Consider the following 16,090-nt stretch of genomic DNA (forward strand, 5'->3'; position numbering starts at 1 on the left):
GAGGAGGCGCTCCCTGCTCCCTCCTGCAATCTCTTTTTTCTGTCTTTCATTTAGTGGTTTCAGTTTGTTAAAAGTGTACATACTTCAATCTCATTAATTGTGGTAATTAATATTATTTACTTTGTAGGAGCTAATGAACATATGTGGTTTTCTTATTCCATGTAACATTATGGATTATAAATCAGAACTAAAGGAGAACAGTATAATAATTAGCTCTTGCACAACACGTCATGCATAGGTCTCCGAGTGCTTTTCAACTAAGTGAAAGTTTCATTATCTCCATTTCACAGATAGGGAAATTGGGGCGAGAGAAAGTGACTTGCACAGTGTCCCAGAGCAGGTCAGTGGTGGAGCTGGGAATAGAACCCAGGTCTTCTGACTTCTAGTTCAGTGCCCTTGCCACTTGAATGCACTGCATCCCACTACAGTGGGGGGACGGAGGAGCAGGGGCTGTTTGTTTTTTGTTTTTAAGAAAAAAGAGAAAGCATAAATACAAATTTCAGAGTAGCAGCCGTGTTAGTCTGTATTTGCAAAAAGAAAAGGAGTACTTGTGGCACCTTAGAGACTAACAAATTTATTTGAGCATAAGCTTTCGTGAGTTGCATCCGATGAAGTGAGCTGTAGCTCACGAAAGCTTATGCTCAAATAAATTTGTTGGTCTCTAAGGTGCCACAAGTACTCCTTTTCTTTTCATAAATACAGAGTTAGAGACCCTTCAACTCTTAAGCGAGAATTGTGAGATTTTATATAGGGACATACAGTGGCAGTCCACCAGAAGTTGCCTGGCCTCCACTTGCATCTTTTGCATTCCTCTGGAAGCAAGGCTTGTATAAGGTGGAAATTGTGAACTCGTTCTTTTCATGTCCCCAGCTGGTTTTATTTATTGTCCATCCCCTTTGCCTTACTAGACGCCTTGGAGGAGTTGGAAGATGCTCTGTATTCTTCCTTATTTTCTGTCTGTGCTGGTTTGGGCAGGTGGTAGAAGGAGGGCTGTTAGGAATTTATACATGCTGTCACTGAGGTCTGTACAAGCACCACCTCTGAACTGGGTACCTTTCAGTGATCTTGTAATTACAAAATTTAAATCTTTATAGCTTAAATAAGCTGTGGGCTGGGGAGTTACTGGAAAGTTTTGTGTACATGCTCAGGAATTTAGGTTATTTTTAATATGATGATTGAAACATGTAAAGTTTTAGGATTCATATAAGCATCCTAACTTCTGTGTGCCTAACCAAACCTGTTGAGGGCCCCACAAAACCCTGTGATTCCCTGTCCCCAACCCCACCTCCCTTAGTGGGTGCCCTGGACCTGCAATTCTGGGACATTGCCTGGCATATGTAGGTAATGGATGGATGGGCTTTCCCTCACCAGCATCTTCAGGGTGATTTTTCCCCTAATCTCTTTCTAGGAGCTGGGACCTCTGGGGCTTCTCTCTTCCCTTATTGTATCTCTTCTGGGAGGCATCTGGTCTTCTCTGTCTGCCTTTCTTTTGGAAGTGGGGAAGATTCTGGGATTTCTGCACCTTGTTTTCCCTTCTCCTGATTCCTGCCAAAGTGCTTGCCAGCTGTCCCTGTTGCCTCTGAGTGCTAAGATGAGAATCCGGGCAGAGGTATAGAAAAGGACTGGACAGACAGTGTTTTGCTCTGGTTTCAGAGTAGCAGCCGTGTTAGTCTGTATCCGCAAAAAGAAAAGGAGTACTTGTGGCACCTTAGAGACTGACAAATTTATTTGAGCATAAGCTTTTGTGAGCTACAGCTCACTTCATCGGATGCATTTTTTGCTCTGTGGCTATTATCTTTCTGTGCCAATCTCAGAGGCCCAACAGAGGGGACAGAGCAGGGAAAAGGGGAAGGAATGCACAGGCAGCCACAGACCTCCTTGCTCCTCACCACAGCTATAGGAGTTTATCAAAATCTTCCTTAATAAAAAACCTTATTTTGTAGAACTCAACGCGCATCCTAGGACTGGGAATTTTCCAGGACAGGTATCTGAAAACTCAAGGCAGTCACAGCCTTAATGAGATGATTGACAGGCATGCCTTTGTGACAAATGCATGGTGGTGGTATTTTCTCTTTGATTCACCTTTCCCATGTGTTAGGTGCACCACTACACACATTTAAAATCACATATGTAAAAAAAAAAACTTATGAAATGTAAAGAAAAGAGAACATCATCACAGCGACAATGACAAAATCCCACAAAAATCTATATCGCTTCTGCTGTAACCTCTCTTACGGATTCAATCACATTTTCCCTCCAGTTGTGCCATCTCTTCTCCTCTGTGCCTCTTACCTCTGAGGAAAAGCTTGGGCGAATAGATGCATTTTTAATGTTATTCAAGGACTATCCGAAATCCTCCCTGGATTAAGTGGAGAAGGTTGAGGAAGATTTTGATAAACTTTCCCAACTTTAAAAAGAATTTAACTTGGAAAAGAAAAATTTGGAAGCAGAGCTTGGTGGTTGACAAAAATTATACAAGGAGTTGGGAGCCTTTAAAATGCCAGATCTATCCCCTTACAACACACACCACTGCGTATGTAGATAATGGGTCCTGTTTGTAATTCAATAGCACAAGTGCATTTCAGACAAGCTCCAAAAAGAGAGAGAAACTATCTGATTAGAGGCTTCCATGTAAATATATGTGTCTTTCAATTTTGTCGTGTATTTTGAGTCTGGGAACTTACAGATCTGTAAGGCCTTTCTGTACACAATCTGTTTCACAGCTTGATGTTTTGAAACAATTGGAGAGCACATATATGCCTTCATTTTTATATGACGTTCTTTGGATGAATCCCATCAGATTTTCAGTGGGCCACTCTCAGTGTAATACTCTGTTGCATTATTCCAGGACAGCCTCTGGAGTGTACTGGAAATATATTTACAATCTATGGAAGGTGTAGCTTTCGTTTAAGGATATCTTTATTTTATTGCAATCTCTTTAAACTGAGTCACCTTTCCCCTTTATCCATGAGTTCCATTTCCATGAACAGTGACTAGCTTTTCTAGAAATCTCCTTGTATATTAATCAGCAGGGACATTATTTGAGCTCTGAGCATATTCACTTGGATGGGGGAAAAAAACTTGAATTGTAGCTACAGTTGACTAAAACTGCACAATCCAGGGAGCCAAGGTGCTAAAGTACATGCCAAACCCCAGCTGGCAATTTGTTGCTGTCTCTAAACCACTCATGACTGCAGATGTTTAAATGAGATACCAGTCTTCCTTTCTTTCCTTATTTTTTTCTTATTGATATTATGATTGTGCGTAGAGATTCTGCAACCCTCTTCACAGAGAAGCTTTGCCACTGGCAGTTATTAATCTAGTGGGATTCACAGGCTGAATAGGCAGAGATTGCCTTTTCTGCTTCTCTCCAAGTATTTTCATTGTTGGGCAGGTGTGGAAAGATCCTTATCAGTGATGCTGGTGCTCTGCAATTTGTGTTCATTCTTTCAAGTTCCTCTGTAATATCTATTGATGATTTGTCACCCCATTGTTATTTTACTTGGAAACCATTTTGCACATTTTGACAACTTCCATGAAAATAACAATTTTTGCTGTGTTAAACATTTTGGGGTGGAAAATTAAGTTTCCGTATTTCTAATCTTAATATTTTATGCATAAATACATAGCAATTTACATCTTGTTACACTTAAATTAACTGTTAAAAGGGGAAATGAAAATAAACATTCATTACATTAGGATCCTTTGTGGCTAATAAAGAACACGTGCATCTTCTTGTTTTATAATCCTACCTAATATGCATTGGAATGAAGGAATTATTTGCCTAAATCAGTCTACTCTTCATTGATGACTATGACTCAGACTGATGAATATCAGAAGTTTATGTTCTGTGACACTTCAGCTCTATTTTAGTTATGTATTTATTTTGTAGTTTCTATGACCAGTAGTTTTTTCAGACATCTTAAAATGAAACTTTCCTCCTCCACTGCCAGTCTAAATATTCAGTCTTGGACTTTTAGACAGTGTTACTAGTGTCTAACTATTTAAAATACACCTTTTGTATTGTTTCCATAACCCTAACTCATCTTCTTTATTTTAAGGTGTTGGATTCAAAGTTGGAGGAGAAACAGGTAGCAAATATTTTGTGCTCCAAGTACATTATGGGGATGTCAGTGCATTCAGAGGTATGTATTTTGGAAACTGTAGTCTGTAAATATGATTTCATATATTCCTTTCTGAACAAGTTTAGATTGCTCCACCAAAAAAAAAAATAAAAGCATTTATTACCTATTAAAATTTCCATTGGAGTTGCCACAAGTGGGGGTAGAAGAAAAGGGCATGCAGTGTTCAGGTGAGTACCTAAGAAGTTAACTTAAAAATATAAGCTTGACTTAAACTTTTTAAAAGATGTATGGAAAGGAGAAAGACAAGGTTATATTTTAGTAAAATTTCAAACAAAACAACAAAAGGCAACTGTGGTCATCTTCACGGTGGCTCTGTGAGCAGAGTCAGACTCCTTCTCAGAACAATTTATCATCATCTTTTTTCTTCTGAGAAAGTTATTTTGCATCTTTCTTTCAAGTTTATATTTTAGTGTAAAATACTTTAAAATAGAATAGCATATTAGAATAGATTTTGTATTCATAAACCTTGATTTTTCAGTTCTGTTAATGAGTGCAATAAATCAGTGCAAAATAGCTATGCCTATATCTGGTTTGAATCTTGGTTAAGGAGAGAGAGACGTTAATCAATCAATCAGTATTCAAAGAAGCACAATACTCTCAAAATACTCATGTTGTTAAGAAAATATAAACATTGCTCTTTGGTTTGTTTTTGTTGATGCATGTGGATAGACTCTACAGCCAGAATATATGTTTTTTTGCTCTAGTATATCTATCTAATAGAACATCTAAAATATACACCAGTACTACCAGCATCTGTGAAAGGCTGGGAGGACCATAAATTTATATTACACATTTTTTGTGAATTTCTATAACATAAGGGGCAAATACCCACCTTGTAAGCCTCCTGTTTTCTGCACATTTTTCTGAATTAGTAGTTTTGTTCTCTAGTCACGAATCAAAAATCCAGATGGTGGCTTCCCTGTTTACCGTCACCCAAAGGGACAGACTGCATTTGATACACTTTCATCTAAACACCACAAAAATCCAATTTATGTGAGGCATGAATACAATCAGCTATTCAAATATTAATCCTTTTCAAAACTGGAGCTAATATGGCTCTTATAAATTAGGTAGTACACCTGTGATTAAATACAGTAACAAGTTTGGATCCGAAAAGTAATTTGTTAGTGAAAGCTTTGAGGCAGGATCACTGACTTTTATTTGTTTGATTTATTTTGTAAAGTGCTGTTTATGTTTACTTTCAAAATCCTTAAAGCATTCAGCTTTGCTAAATTGGATCAACATGCATTTAAAAGATTTGTCAATTCTATATGTTGTTTCAAAAACTTAAACTGTATGAGTTAGGAAACGATTCCCCTTTTTAAATGGTAAATCAAATCTTTTTTTCTTTTTGGTGTAGAATTACACCATTATTAAAATATATCTCTTGCTAATATTTTGTCAGCATAGTTTTATTCCCTGTCCTTAAAATAACAAGGACTTCACTAAAATGTTCAGTACTGGGTCCTGAGGTAAAAAAGCAGAGTGACTTGAACCTGCCAAGAACTATACCAATCTCAGAAACAGATTAAAGTGTTGTCTTCTTGCTTTACAGTGGAATACTTGCACAAAAAAACCAAAAGAATTCATTATATTTCTGGTGACATGGATATGATATCTTGATATTTAATAGAAAAGCTGTGACCAGAGTTATAAAAAATAATTAGTTTTGATGGTTTCATTTTTGTAAGTATCTTTTGATATCTCAAATTAATCATCTCAAGCATAGCTAGTATATTGTTAACTGGTATAAGTGAGCATTTGGATTTCATTATTATAAATCCCTCTCTAATCTAATTTCTGGACAAGGGGAAATATATATATATATATATATATATATATATATATATAGCAGTGTAACTAATGCAGAACTTCAAAACAAACAAACAAACATAAAGTGACTTATTCTGACATTTTTCGGATATGTGCATTTATTTCTCCACACTTGAGGACTGTTTGCAATACAGGATTGGTGCATTAGCCATATGGCCTTCTGTTATCCTTTAACAGACCAAACTGTACATTATTATGCTGCTGGATTTTGGCCATGATGTATTACAATGTGGCTTTTAAACCTGAGTATGAAGATCCCTGATGATTTAGGGTGGGAAATACAAATATTTGTAGGCGCTAAAGAAAAAAAAATGAAATAGGGGAATTGCATCATTTCATACAGTGGCATAAAGGAGCATGACTAGTTTATATAACAGGAATGGGTGTGGGGGTTGAATTCTAATAGCAAGATACAGTATATTACAAAATCGTATAATCTTCCAGTATTGAAAACCCTGTCATTTCAAGCACTTAAAAATAGATTTCAGTATACAAAGCATTAGAAACTGTACTGTAGAAAATAATTCTGCACAAGCAGGGAGATGTACTCAGTGATTGAATAAGTTCCTGCTATTTCTACTTGTTTTTATTTTTAAAAGTTTTTAAATGTTTGTTATATGAGGGGATATAAGGCTGTAAAGCCTCATAATAATTGACCAAAAAAAAAAAGTCTGCACAAATGGAGAGTGCTGTACCTGTTTTAATTTTATGTGGACAGTAGAAGGGTATATTGCACAACTGTGGCTGCTCCTATCTGTGCTCAGAAAGAATCTGTTTCTACATCTAACAATACAGGTGAGCCAGTGTAAACCCTTGGGAATCGTCATTTGCCAGAAGAATTTATAATTAAAATCACAACCCTCCGAAGAAAATGTATTAGGAGAGAGCCTGCTCTTCGTTATTGCTTGGGGAAGTTGAGAGTTCCTTTTCAGTATTAAGTACAAGTCGCATGTGGGATTTTTTTTTATAAAATTTCTAATAATAAAGCTTGTGTATGTGTGGTTTTTTTTAAAATGGAAAACAATGAACCCCTGAAGTTGTTTGCCTGCTACACGAGCATTTAAAATTTCTTAAATTAGGGAATGAATCTGATAGTTTAATCTCACAGTTAATAAGATTTTTGTTCCTCTTCTGTTCTTTGTCACAAAAATCCATTGTGGTGACTGCTTTAACTTACACAACCTATCTTTTCAAGTTACCAAAGTAAGGTAGAAGAAAGGGCTTGGGGGAAGATTATTAGTATTTCTGTTAATCTCAATAGCTCTACTTTTTGTCAATAGTTCATGGGATTGTTGGATACTACTGAAGTTATTAGAAGAGAGAGATTAAAATAAGTGTGACAAAATACCATTTGGTTTTACTTCAGTACTTGTACTGTGTGCTCCAACCTTTTATTTTTAACATGCAAAATATTTCATTTTTCTTCTGTGATCAAAAAAAGCCTCTAATTTAGCTTGCTTGTGATAATCTCAGTTTGAGTAGGGAAAAATGTAATCTGATATAATTCTCTCTAAACCTTGATTGCGCTTCTCAAGCAGATTTAATGTTGAGCTCTGTGAACAGCTTTAGAAATATTTTTAACACTTCAGAAATTATCCAAAAGAAACTTGTCTTATATGTGCCAAGACTTAAACTGCTAAGAGAGGGATTTCCAATTGTAAGAATATAATAGTTGCACTTTTTTACAAAGTAGAGTACACATAATGTGTAATAATTCAGAATGAAGGATGAAATCTATTCATTTAATTCATGTCATCTGGCACTTTCTCAGTAATGAAAACAATAGTAACAGACCACGGATTCAGTAGCAGTATTCAAAGTTCAGTGTACTGTGACATAAGACATTACAGATATACTTTTTTACTGGATATATAAGTATAAAATATTTGGCTGTAGATGTAGTAATGAATTATACATATTTTAATTATTCAACTCTGCTCCCATTTGCACTTTCATTCTTTTCTCCCAAAGTACACACACAGATCTGTACTGTAATTTTTCAACTGATTTCATTTAACCAGTTAATAAGCAAATTATGCTATTTTTCTCAGATACAGCCCAAATGAGAATGCTTCTGTATTTAGTTAAACATTACTGTTTTGTGGTCAGAGACCAAAGTTAAAGACCACTACATGTAGTCCAAAACACTTATGGGTTAAAAAATAAAGCCTAACTGCAAAAAGAACAAACTTTGCTATATAGAGTGAGATCTGTAAAAACAGTCATGTTTAGAAAAGGGTTATCAAATTGAATGGCGGGGGGGAGGAGAATCAGTTTTTTGTTTTATTACTATTTATTCTCCTAAACAAAAAACTACATTAAGGTGGAATTTTGGTTGTAGAAGTACATATGATGAAATTAAGGGTGAAAAAGATGTCAATTATTCCAAATACAAGCATTACAAAACCAGGACATTCAAAATTAAGGTTCAGTGTAAATGAAATCAGAATATTTTAAGGTATAGAAATGCACAATTAAGGAACTCAAACAACTTTAACTCTGCCCTGTAGGGATGTGCAATGCTATAACCCTGCTACTATGATTAATCTATTTCAGTGTGAATGGATCCAGATTGGATTAAACTGATTTTTAAAAATATATTGGGAGGCGCAGGGATTCCCTCCCCCTCCCCCCCCCAATACCATTGCTACAGGGCAGAGTTAATGTTATTTGGCCGCTTGTAATGTGTGTGCCTTAATCCTGCTCTGCATATACCAGGTTGTAGTCCCTGCCCGCAAAGAGTCTAAAACAATTAAGAATAACAAAGGCCGAGGGAAAAAAATACAACTCGCAAGTGAAGCGGTCAAGCTGACTACTTAATGCACGTTTTTTGGGATGGTAATCGACTAAAAGAGGAGAAGAGGTTTATGGCATATGGGAAGTGAGAGAATAGAAGAAGAAGAAGAGGGAGATGGGAAGCAGTCATGGAAAAGGGCACATTGGCACCTCGATCTGTACTTCCCTTTCTGCTTTGGTTTCTAGGGAAACTGAAATGTTTTGACCCAACAGGTCCACTGAGAAGGTGGAAGCCATATGGTTGGTGGCTGAAATGGGGCCAGTATTGCAGGGCATGAGCTCTCTAGGCTTGGTGGGAGAAGTCAGGCAAGATACAGTTAGGACCTATTTTATCTTTATTTTAGGGTTCTTAAATGCACACTATGTAGCTCTGAATTTTGGATGTACCAAGTTACCCTGTGTTGTTAAACTTGATCATTTAAAAAGCTGATTCTTTCCTAATAGCGATTTTTTTAAACTTGTTTTATCCACATGAAATGTTTTGGATCTGATATTTTTCTTTGCTTTACATTGTAATTAACTTACTGCATTGTTTGAAAAACCTTGTATCTTTAAGTACAATTGGTGAAGACTTTTGGGGCAGATTTTCAAATGCACAAATGACAGACCCCAACTGCCATTTGTGCCTTTGAAAAAATCTCCACTTTCATAAGTTAAGTCTAGAAACCTCTGCACCCACCATTGGGCTTCAGAAGGAAGAGAACATGTGGAGGGCACAGGAGCTAAAATGCTTCTCCCACCCCTTCCTCGACAAAATAAGTGTTGTCACATATTTCAGTGAGGTGGACACACCTATATAGATTTACAGGGTTTTAACACTAGAAGGAACCATTGTGATTATCTAATATGACATCCTGTATAACACAGAGCATAGAACTTCCCTATTTTAATTCCTGCTGCAAATCTAATCGTTGTACTTGAGCTAGAGCACACTTCTAGAAAAACATCCAGTCTTGATTTTAAAATTTCCAGCAATGGAGAATCCATCACAGCCCTTGGTAAACTGTTTAAATGGTTAATTATCCTCTCTCTAAAAAATTTTGCTTTATTTCTAGTTTGAATGTATCTATCTCTAACTTCCACCCTTTGTTTCTTGTTATACCTTTCTCTGCTAGATTGAAGGGTCCTCTATTATCATATTTCTGTTCCCTGTGTAGGTACTTAAAGACTGATCAAGTCACCCCTTAACTTTTTCTATGTTAAGCTAAACAGATTGAGTTCTTGGAGCCTATAACTATAAGGCATGGTTTCCAATCATTTAATCATTCTTGTAGCACTTCTCTGAACCATCTCCAGTTTTTCAGTGCCCTCCTTGAAGGGTGGACACCAATACTGGACAGGGTATTCCAATAGCAGTTGCTCCTGTGCCAAATAGGTACTATGACCTCACTATTGCTATTTGAAATTACCCCGTTTATACCCTCAACGTTTGCATAAGCCCCTTGGGCCACAGCATTGCACTGGGAGCTCATGTTCAGCTGGTTAGCTACCATGATCCCCATGTCTCTTTCATGGTCACTGCTTCCCAGGATACATTCTGTAATTATGGGCTACGTTTGTTGTTCCTAGATATAAGTCCATATGTTTGGTCATGTTGAAACACACATTGTTTGCTTGTGCTCAGCTTACCAAACGATCCGAATCGCTTTGTATCAAGGACCTGCCATCTTCCTTATTTACCATCCTCCCAATTTTTGTGTCGTCCGCAATGTGTCATCAGTGACAACTTTATGGTTTCTTTCACTTTCATTAATAAAAATGATAGTCTAAATCCAAGAACCCATCCCTGCGAAACTGCACTAGAAACATAGCCATTTGAAAATGATTTCTCATTTAGAACTACATTTTGGCAGCTATCATTTAACCAGTTTTTAATTATATCATGTTTGCCATCTAGATTTTGTATTGTTCTTGTTTATTAATCAAGATGTCATGCAGTACCAAGTCAAATCCCTTACAGAAGTCAAAGGTAATAGTACTAATGTAATATACTTAATCAACCAAATTTGTAGTCTTATGAAAAATAGATATCAAATTAGTTTGAGAATATCTAATTTCTATTATCCCATGTTGATTGACATTAATTGTATTACCCTTCATTAATTCTTTATGAATCAAGTCCTATCTCAGCCATTCCATTATTTGCCTCAGATTGACACCACGCTGACAGGCCAGTAGTTACGTGGGTTTATTCTTTTTAAATATAGGCACAGCCTTAGCTTTGTTCTAGTCCTCTGCAATTTCCCAGTGTTCCAAGACTTATTGAAAATCAACATCAATGGTCCAGAGAACTTCTCAATTAATTCTTTCAGAATTCTCAGATGTAAATTACCTAGATCTGATGATTTAAAATACAGCTTTAGTTGTTGCTTTTTAACATCTGTATTTACTGTTGGAGTGGAAATTGTTTCATCATTATGACATCATCTGCTTTTTGACACCCAAATATTTCAGTTCTGTATTTATTGAACACTGCCCCCTTTTTTTGCATTATTATTGACAATTCTACCATTTTTATATAGTGATCAGCCAGTACCATTGTTAGGATGCCTGCTGGCCATAGATTTCTTCTCTTACCAATTTTCTACACTTCCTAGCTTCTAACTGATATTTACTGCTATCCATTTCCCCTTTTTTTACATTTGTTTATATACTGCATAGCTGTTTTCACTTTCTCTTTATACCAGGCTTGCTTTTGGATTGTGGCTTTTGAGGTATTTAGTAAAGTGCTCGTAAACAGTTCAATTTTTCTGTTTAAATTCTTTTTCTGTGATTTGGCTCATAATTGTTTTCAACCCTGTGAATTAGCCTTTTTAAAGCAGCAAGTACACATACTACTGGTTTGAATGTTAATCTGTTTGAAGGATGCAGCTCTGGATCAACAAATCTGTGAGACCTTTTTCCAGTCAAAAGTGGTGAATTGGAGTGCTGCTCATGCCAGCTTTAAGTCCTCTGTGGCTCTACTACGCAGATGCAATGGCAAAATAGTGGCTGAACCACTCATTGCTGTTTGTTGTGAGGGGACTGGGTGGTGCATGAAGGGCAGGCACTCTGTATGGATGTCCCAGGATTCAGAACTTTGAAGTAAAGCTAGTTAGGAATTTTTCAAAAGGGTTTTTTGTCAAAAAATGCCGGTTTTCTCACAAAAAGTTTCAATTTTGACAGATACCAGATTCAGCTAGATGTTTGTCAAGTCCAGAGTGGAAGTTGTGGAGGGAAGAAACAGGAGGGAAACTCCCTGCCCCAGAATAGCTAATAGCCCAGTGTTATGACACTCACCTGGGGGTGGGGGTGGGAAACCCAGGTTCCAGTCCTTCCTCGGAATAAGGTGGTACAGTGACTTAAACCTGACTCTCCCACATCCCAGGTGAGCTCCCGTTACAGTTCCAAGAGGAGACGTTGGGTATATCTATACTGTGGAAAAAAGCCCCACAGCAGCAAGTATTGGAGCCTGGATCAAATGAGTTAGGCTCATGCTATGAGGCTAAAAATAACAGTGTATTCTTCCCAACTTGAGCTGGAGCCTGGGCTCTGAGACCCTCCCCATCATCGGGTTTCAGAGCCCAGGCTCCAGCCAAAGCAGGAAGTATGCTGGCATTTTTAGCACTGTAGCACAAGCCCAAATCAGTTGACCTGGGCTCTGAAACTCACTGCTGGGGTGCGGGGGGGGGTCGTTGTTTTGCAGTGTACGCATACCCATTGAGATCCACCCCCAAACATGTCTAACCGCTAGCCTATGGGCTGTTCTGGGATGGTGGGTCTCTCCTGCCCCCAATAAAAAAAAATCAAGAGGTGTCAGTTTTGTCCCGATGTGAAACAGGAAAAATGTCTGAACTCTCAAAATATTGACAGGATGGGAAAATCATTTCCCACCCAGCTCTACTTTGAAGCTGAGATTTCTGTTGGATTTTCTGGCTCCATGCGTTTAGACGCCCAAACGCTCCTTTTTGCAGCTGCCATTCTTTCTCATCCAACATGTTTTACCTTGTGCCCATTCCTTCTTGGGTGTAACACTTTTCTGTGATTATTTTTTTCCTTAGGAGGAGTTTTATGGTGCTTAGGTACTACAGTGATATACACTTTACAAATACAGTAGATAGATGTGGTTCTTGGTTAATGGGCATGTGATTTGGGCATTGCAGACCTACCATAATTTTCCATTAAAAACATAAGTGACTATAGAATTTACAATACATTGTCTGTTGATTTTCTTGATAAGGTTAAAATTCCCAGCTTCCTGCAAAGATCTGCATGATGATTGGCTTGCTGTTGAAAAAATTATATACGGTATTTGTGTAGTCTATCCACATGCAGTCGTGTGTTGATTATAGAGGTTTTATGCTACTTAGAAGAGTGACTGTAAAATTGCATCATGGGATATTGTTTTGCATATCTAATGTTCTCAGGCCACAAGGAAAAAGGACCAACAACCTTGCAAACTAAACCTGGAAATTAACAGTCAGTGAGGTTTCTCCTTTTCATACGTCCTCATGACTTCAAAAAACAAAACAAAACAAAAAAACTGCAGGCTAAATTATGACATCATAGATACCTGTGCAACGCCATTGCCTTAACTAGTTTTGCATAGGTGTAACTAATTGGGAAAGTAAAGTAAACAATTCTATTGATTTATAAGAAGAAATAGAATCCAGCTAGCATTCTCCTAGCTGCGTTGAGTCTGCAGAGCTGACAGAAGCATAAAAAAGAAAAAATCAGTACAGTCTGTTTTATCACTGCAGTAAGCATATGTGACTCTGAATACACACAGGGACAAGATCTGTTGAGCATTTTTACAGCATCATTTTTTCAGAATATAACTACACTTTAAGTGCTGAAAATGACTATGATATGACACAGAGAAAATGGATATGAGGATCTTTTATCAAAAATATAAACCCTACAGGATTTATGTTACTATGATCCAAATATAAGGCAAATACTTTTACTATTAAGCTAGAGTCTCCTTGACTAATAAAAAAGAGAATTCATAGGTGTTAAATTATTCAGCAGAAGAAACACAAATTGTACTATGAATAAAGTAGGAACAGACTGGAAATTACAAAGAAAAAATAATCAAACATTTTATCCAAAGGCAGCAGAGTGCAAAGTGGATTCCATAGAGAATTTCAGAAACCTCTTTTTAGAAAAATGTAATGTAAAACAAATTGAATGATGTGTATTGAATTTGATTTTTTTAAACGGATTTTAAGTGTTTTCATTAGATTCTGCATGGTTTGGATGATGACCATGATTGGTTTGAAAATGTAGTGATCTGTTTGACTCTCAAGATAGAAAATTAAGAATTTTTAATAAAAAATACAGTCCTGACAGGGTTGAAATCTAAAGAAGATACTTAACTGAAGACAGTTGTAGCCCAATGGATAAATATATATATAAATGTATAGGTATTAAATTGCCCACTTAGAACTTCCCATACTATTCACTGAATCCTATGCAAATATTATAAATACATAGGATAAAATAATGAAAACGTTGAAGATAGATTTCAGACCAGGTTTCTTAATTCATAACAAATACCCATCTAGGCAAAAGGCACTAAAAATTAGACATTGTTTGTTTCCAACAATAGATAAGATCTCTAGAGGAAGAGTTTTCTCAAGTATTTAGTAGATCTGGCTGAGAAACTGAATTTCTTTTCCTCAAAAATTTGACATTTTGGAAAACATTTCATCCTCAGTCAGGATAAAATGCCAACACTTGAATTTTTTTATGGAACTGAAATTCTTCAATATTTTGTTTTGGAAACTAAAACAATCCCAGAAGCCCTGGGAGCTCTGGTTCTGTGTCAGCCCACCTGATTGTATACAGCCAGGGAAGAGGCCAGGAGGGTGACCTCTCAGGAAACCTGCCTAAGTTCCATCAGAATTTTTGCCGAAATTGACACATCTTTTCAGAACATTTTAAATTTTGACAAATCAGCATTTTCTGACCAAAAAAACCCTTTCTGTCAGAATATTTCCAACCAGCTCTAGCATTTAGTAACTCATTTCTCCATAAAAACTGGTGAAAAGTGACACAGTTCGCACGCACAATATCATTTCTTTACTGAATTAAGCACACATTGACTATTGGACTTAGTTTTAGTAATACTTTTTTAAAAGTTAATCTTAATATGGTGATAAAGAAAATGATCTCTGTTTATATTTCAGACCATAGTGCTGCATTCTAACCATAGTGCTGCACCGTTATTTTTGCATTGATAAAAGATATGAACAAAGGCAGGATTCTTCTTATTTGATCTCTGTTGGAAATCCAGCATAGAGAATCATCTTGAAAGGAACCTGCTTCTGAGGTGGATGAATGTATTTTCTTGTATGTGCCGTAGGGCAAAATGGAAGCTAATAATTTTTTTGTCCTAGAGCAATGTGTACTTGCTCTATAGCTGAAATGTAAAATTAAAGCAGTTAGGCTAGCCAGAGTGACAGGTTGGAAAGATGATTTTAAGATTTTGTTGGATTTGTGCAATATTTCACCACCGTTGCTTAGTTGTAACAGCATTTATTAGAAAGCTCTATTGGAGACTGAGACATCTGCTGCCATTGCTTCATTCTTTTCAACTGTGCTGAACTGAGTGCTCAGCAGCTCTGATAGTTTCAGGAATGTGAGTTCTGGGGAGGGGAAGCAGTTGTTAAAGAACATTTATCTCTGCAGACATTCTGAGACTATTTAGAGCAAATGCTCGTATTTACCTGCAAAAATTAGCAACTTCTCTAGGCGATCACTTGCACAAGTCTGAAATCTAGCCCAGTCTTTGTATTAATTTTGCTTTTGCTGTAGTGCACTGTAAGTCAACTTTCTATTATCTACAATGATGTGATTCTCCGAGTTGAGTAATACGAGTGCTTTATCTTGTGGCAATACAGGTGAGCTTGTTCGCTGATAGTTTTGGCTTTACTTTGGTATTGCTAAATCCAGATTAAAGGGGAACTTTGCCTGTTTGCTCAACTCTCTGAAAGTTGTGAATGTAGAAAGCATTTGAGCAGGAGTAAACTGAAATACATCTGACATGTTTATATAAGAAAACCGCTATGCACTAAAAGTGAAGGCCAAGATTTTAAAAAGTGACTAGTAATTTGGGGGGGGGGGTCTGTTTTTTGGGTGTCCAACTTCAGACAGATTTTTTGCTGCTTCCTGAAAATCAGCCCCCTAAAAGTGTCTCAGGTTAGAGACCCCAAAAATGAGGCAAAAAAAAAAATTACTAAACACACTTGAAAATCTGGCCCTTAGTAAAAAAAGGGTGTCTCCAAAACATTCTCTATTATAGCAAATATTTTCCAACCTTCATTAACACCTGC

At 36.8% G+C, this 16,090-nt stretch overlaps 1 protein-coding gene across 4 annotated transcripts in view; it reads left to right on the top strand.

Moving 5' to 3' along the window:
* PAM (peptidylglycine alpha-amidating monooxygenase) overlaps positions 1 to 16,090 on the top strand; it is a 222,010-nt gene that overhangs the window by 117,233 nt on the left and 88,687 nt on the right. For all 4 annotated transcript variants that reach the window (XM_074952904.1, XM_074952905.1, XM_074952906.1 and 1 more), the window contains one exon: positions 4,062 to 4,145. In XM_074952904.1, the coding sequence (XP_074809005.1) occupies positions 4,062 to 4,145 (84 nt within the window). The remainder of the gene's footprint in view (positions 1 to 4,061; positions 4,146 to 16,090) is intronic.

This window comes from Natator depressus, chromosome 5, assembly GCF_965152275.1.
Source record: "Natator depressus isolate rNatDep1 chromosome 5, rNatDep2.hap1, whole genome shotgun sequence".
Taxonomy (NCBI): Eukaryota; Metazoa; Chordata; order Testudines; family Cheloniidae; genus Natator; species Natator depressus.